The 6,096-nt window shown below is 45.7% G+C and overlaps 1 protein-coding gene across 1 annotated transcript in view; it reads right to left on the reverse strand.

The window, feature by feature from the left end:
* The window catches only part of LOC122550361 (protein scribble homolog), a 114,912-nt gene that overhangs the window by 4,051 nt on the left and 104,765 nt on the right, over nucleotides 1–6,096 (reverse strand). The window contains exon 25 of the mRNA XM_043691091.1: nucleotides 2,941–3,012. Within this exon, the coding sequence (XP_043547026.1) occupies nucleotides 2,941–3,012 (72 nt within the window). The remainder of the gene's footprint in view (nucleotides 1–2,940; nucleotides 3,013–6,096) is intronic.

Raw genomic sequence — 6,096 nt, forward strand, 5'->3', positions numbered from 1 at the left:
TCGGCCGCATTTAGAATACTGTGTATAGTTCTGGTCGCCACATTACCAAAAGGATGTGGACGCTTTGGAGAGGGTGCAGAGAAGGTTTACGAGGATGTTGCCTGGTATGGAAGGTGCTAGCTATGAAGAGAGGTTGAGTAGGTTAGGATTGTTTTCATTAGAAAAAAAGAGATTGAGGGGAGAACCTGACTTGGGTTTACAAAATCATGAAGGGTATAGACAGGGTGGTTGGAGACAAGCTTTTTCCCAGGGTGAAGGATTCAATAACGAGAGGTCACGCTTTCAAGGTGAGGGGTGGGAAGTTTAAGGGGGATATATGCAGTAAGTACTTCACACAGAGGGTGGTGGGTGTCTGGAACGCGTTGCTAGCAGAGGTGGTAGAGGCAGGCATGGTTGATTCATTTAAGATGCGTCTGGTCAGATGTGTAAGTAGGTGGGGAGCAGAGGGATACAGATCCTTAGGAATTGACCGACAGGTTTAGACGGTGGATTTGGATCAGCTCAGGCTTGGAGGGCCGAAGGGCCTGTTCCTGGGCTGTACATTGTCTTTGTTCTTTATTTAAAAGGGACCTGAGGGGCAATTCTTTCACAGAGGGTAGTGTGTGTATGGAATGAGCTGCCAGAGCAAGTAGTAGAGGCGAGTACAGTTACAACGTTTAAAAGACATTTAGACAGGTACATGAATAGGAAAGGGTTAGAGGGATATGGGCCAAATGGAGGCAAATGGGACTGGCTCAGTTTAGGAAACCACTCAGCCCGGATGAGTTGGGCCAAAGGGTCTGTTTCTGTGCTGTATGATTCTACTGATGTCCCTCAATTTTGTGGATCTCTGAGGTTCCCTCAATCTTCACAACTCCAAGAAAAATAACCCCAGCATATCCAATCTTTCCTCATGGCTCAGACCCTCCATCCCAGGGAACATTCTGATAAATCTCTTCTGCAACCCCTCCAGTGCCAACACACCCTTCCGATAATCCGGTGACCAGATCTGCACACAGTCCCCCAGCTGTGGCCTCACCAGTGGTTTCCTGCTCCTCAGATGCTGCCTGACCTGCTGTGCTTTTCCAGCACCACACTCTCCACTCGAACCTCCAGCATCTGCAGTCCTCACTTTCTCCCAGTGTTTTATACAGTTCTAGCACAGCCTCCCTGCTCTTATACTCTGTCCTCAATAATTAAGTTAAAAATCACACAACACCAGGTTTTAGTCCAACAGGTTTATTTGGAAGCAGTAGCTTTCAGAGCGTTGCTCCTTCACCAGGTGGTTGTGAGAGAAGCAGTGCTCCGAAAGCTAGTGCTTCCAAATAAACCTGCTGCACTAAAGCCCGGTGTTGTGATTTTTAACTTTGTTCACTCAGTCCAACACTGGTACCTCCTCATCATGGTTACCTTCAATAATAAAGGCAAGGATCCCATATATTTTGTTAACTAACTCAGCTACCTACCCTGTTACCTTCAGAGATCTGTGGGTAAGCAGACCGAGGTCCCTCTGATCTTCAGTACTTTCTGGGGACTGATCATTCCCAGTGTAACCCCTTGCCTTGTTAGCCCTCCCCCACATTTCCAGCATGAATTTCCTGTGTGATTGCTCTGCCTGACTGGCCCAGGCTGGTGATAAACAGCAGGATGGCTCACCCCTAACTATTCCCATGTAATCCAAGAACCTCATGATCATGTCCTAGCCTCTTCTTTTTGTCCAAATCTGTAATGTACACCACATAGAAACTGAAAGAACTGCAAATGCTGTAAATCAGAAACAGAAATTGTTGGAAAAGCTCAGCAGGTCTGGCGGCATCTGTGAAGAGAAACCAAAAGTGAACGTTTCAGGTGGAGTGACCCTTCCTCAGAACCACAACCTGTAAGGAATCTAATACCAAGCCCTATGGAACCATGTTACAAACAGGTACAAAAACAGGAGAGCTGGTCAGAAGTCCCAAGGAAATTCATGAAATTCAAAAGTCACAAATCCCTGGGACTTGACACTTTCCATCCAAGGGTGTTAAAGGAATTAGGGAGCACATCAAGATTCAGTGATGGAGAGAGACTAGCATTAGGCATAAGCTGACTGTGTCAGACAGGGAGGATGTCTGTAGCTGTCAGGAAAGAAGCTAATTTGTCCAGGGTCATTGATAATACAGAACGTGAATACAGCAGGAGAGAGGGCCATATTGTCCTAATGTCTGGTCTGACATTTTTCACAACAAATGCAACAATGCCAGCCTGCAGTCAATCACAGCAACCTACACTACAGGGGCAAAGGACTGCTGCTTTAACATGCTCATCATTTATTGAGGCATTGGGAAAGGGAGCACTCCCCAGCTCAAAACAAGGATCAAAGGTTTCAACGTTCTATGTACAGACTAAATAGATGGGGCGGGGTGGGGGGTCCTTAGAGCAGAGAAGATAGAGGAGGAATCTAATGGAGGTGAAATGAGGGAGACTAATAGGCTAGATCATGAGGGAGACTAATAGGCTAGATCAGGAGGGAGGGAGACCGACAGGGAGAAACCTTCCCCTTAATACATGCATCAATCATCAAAGGGCAGAGATGCAGGGTAAAGAGCAGCAGGTTTACAGAGGATTTAAACAATTTTGTTTACACTAAGAGGGTGGTGAGAATCTGGAATGCATTGTCTGAAAGGATGGAAGAAGTGGAAACTGTCACAGCATTCAGGGAGTATTTAGATGAATGCCATTCAAGGCTATTGGCCAAGTACTGGAACATGGGATTAGAGTGACTCGAAATTGGATGACCAGTATGGGCATGATGGATCGAAGGGCCTCTCTCCATGCTTTAAAACTCTGTCAGTGTGTGCTCTAAGCTGGACACTGAATGTTCCACATTGTACCTGGCCATTACACGAGAGACAGCATGTGCTTTGTTTCACCTTCGTATTCAATTTCCTTAAGAATCTCAGTAAATATTATGTGGGCACTCACCTGGGAAGTCGGAGAGCTGCAGAACTCCCGCGTGCCACTGTTACCGACAACAGGAGATTCACTTGAATTGTCCTGGAAAGACACAGCAAAGGATACAACGTCATCAAAGCGTCCAAGAAGCAGGCACTCCACACAAACACCCACACATGCACACCCCCCCCCCCCCCCCCCCCACATGCACACACACCCACACCCACCCATATACACATACACACCCACACACTGCAACACAGCATTCTTTGACAGAACTTGGAGAAAGGAGAAAGGCAATATTGTCTAAAATAGGGTTCACATTTGACACAGATAAACACAGAAATGGTCAATATGCTTTCAAAGCTCCATGCACAGGCAGCCACATTTGACAGTGCCAATTTGGTGATAGCACTGATCTGACCCAAACAAAGGCAGCACTCAGCAGTAAAGTACTCCTGCAAAAAGGTGGTCAGGAAGATTGAAGACAGAAAACAAGAATGGGGTGGCAGCATTAGGCATAAGCTGACTGTGTCAGACAGGGAGGATGTCTGTAGCTGTCAGGAAAGAAGCTAATTTGTACAGGGTCATTGACAATACAGAACGTGAATACAGCAGGAGAGGGGGCCATATTGTCCTAATATTTGGTGTCTCATTTTTCACAACAAATGCAATGACGCCAGCCTGCAGTCAATCACAGCAACCTACACTACAGGGGCAAAGGGTGCTGCTTTAACACGATCATTTATTGTGGCATTGGGAAAGGGAGCACTTCCCCAGCTCCCAGGTACTGAAAACAAGGCTCCAAGGTTTCAACATCGGGAGGAGGGAATGGTAAAGTGAAGGGGATAAAATTACCTACAGCAGTGTCGAGAAAATGTGTTGAGCAGGGCTGTTGCCTGACAAACACATTTAAAAGGTGACTGGGCTAAGACACAGGTTGAGGTCTCGATTATTGACCAAGCTAACTAGCCATGGGTCTTGGGGATGTGACCGGCAGAACGGAGCCAAGTTCCATTGGCCATCTGTAACCATCCTCAAGCAGATGAAGGGCAGCCATGATACAACTGAGCGTCCATTTTAGACAATAGTTAAAATCACCCACATTGCTGTGGGTCTGGATTCACGCTGAGGCCAGACGAGGTCAGGACAGCAGATTTCCTTCCTGAGAGGACATTAGTGAAATACAACAATTCACTATGTTCAGGATCACTAGTGAGATGGGCTTTCTTTCCCTAATATATTGGTTAATTGTATTTAAATCCCCCAGCTGCCATGTTCCACATTAGTTCAGAGTCCGAGTAATATTAATATTATCCAACAACCTGGTCAGATTTGGGTTTTGTGTCATACACATTAAAGAAGCTTTTGATGGATAGCTGGTCATCTAAGAGTTGTCACCAGCTGAACAGGGCACAGTAATGAGTCTATATTGGCACCGATGATGATTTACACTGATGTATAGCTCTGTATCATCAATGCAACCATCACGTCTGTGCTCGCTGACCTATAGTGGCCCATGGATCAACAACTTTTAAATCCCTCTGTCACTTCACTCCAATGCTGAGGTCTGTAACAGCCTACGGCCCTCTAATCCTGCAAGTTATGTGCATCCTTCCAATCCTGACCTCTTCAGCATTTAACTGCTAAACAACTAGAGGCTGTCTTTGATTACCGGGACCCTAACTCTGGGGAGAATCCCCTCCCTAAACCTCCTTGCTTCTTTTCCTCCTTTCAGATGTTTAGTCTTAATGTAAAATAAGGGGGCACCAATTTAAGACAGAGATGAGGAAACATGTTTTCTCTGAGGGTTGAGCATTTGGAATGCTGTTCTTCAAAAAGTGATGAATGGAGAATCTTTAAATATTTTTAAGGTAGCGAGTTGGACTGAAGAGTTTGTGGCTGTGCTGTATAATTCTCTGACTCAGAGGTAGATAGATTCTTGATGACCAAGGGGAGTTTGAAAGATGATCAGGTATATGCAGGAATGTTGAGTTGAGGGTGAAATTGGCTCAGCCATGATCTTACTGAATCACAAAGCAGGCTCATTGGGGCCAAACTGCCTACACATGTTCCTTGTTCACTGGATCAAATCCTTCTTAAAACTTCATTTCCCATGGATTTGATCATCGATGGAAATACCAGTGTCATATGAGTGGCTTACTTGGAACTCTCTAATAAAGCAATATATCATTTTTTCATGTGCTTGGAGCCTCTGTACATAAATTATGAAGATGTACAAATATGAGTATCTGTGTACATGTAAATGTATGCTCTGGCGACCACTGTCATGGAGCCTAATAACCGACAGGGCCTGCAATTTGAGTGTATGGTTAGAGTGTTCACTGTGGACCCCTCTCAGTGATTATCTGGACAGAGTATTATGTGAACCCTAACTCCATCAACTACACCTGGTGTTGTCACGTTCCACACAGTGTAAAAAAAAATGCTTCCAAAATTTTTCACTCAATCCGTTAGCGACTACCACACGTTGATGATTCGTGCTCTGGGCTCAGCCACTAGTGGAAACTCTCAACCCATCAAACATGGACATGCTTTTTTAAATCTCTGCAAATTTCAAACTGCTTCATCATCTTCCATATTTGCATCCCCTCAGCTGTTAACATATTGCTCAATCTTCAATATCCTTCACATATTGTGGCTTCCAGAAATTTCCACAGTATTCTGTGCATGTTCTCCCAGGTTCTACATCAATATAACTAACTCATTGTTTCTGTATTTTATTTCTTTCAATTTAAACTCAGTGATCTGACTGTGCTAATTGTGATTAATTGCTTTGATTCATCTCCCTACAGTCCCAGATGTCATTGCATGTCTAACTGAGGGAGTTCACCCTCAAGGAGAACAACTGGTTCTTTATCTCTTTCACTAGAATTAGTTACCAGGCAGACAGCTGTGTGGAACTGATGTTTCCTTGGTCGGTTTTGAAGCTTGTTGGTGTGGGTGGGGTGGTGTCTGCTCAATGACAGAGGCTGATGAGGCAGGTGTCGTCATGGTCACTCACTCAGTGCCCGACACAAGGGGCTGGTGTCTGTTCCCGGAGCGGGGAGGGGACGGGGAGGAACAGGGGGTGGAGAGGGGGCGGGGAGGTAGGGAGGGGGATGTAGGGAGTGGGATGGGCTGCGGGGAGGGGACAGAGGGGGGATGGGGAGCAGGAAGGGGGCG

The sequence above is a fragment of the Chiloscyllium plagiosum genome, chromosome 5, assembly GCF_004010195.1.
Source record: "Chiloscyllium plagiosum isolate BGI_BamShark_2017 chromosome 5, ASM401019v2, whole genome shotgun sequence".
Taxonomy (NCBI): Eukaryota; Metazoa; Chordata; class Chondrichthyes; order Orectolobiformes; family Hemiscylliidae; genus Chiloscyllium; species Chiloscyllium plagiosum.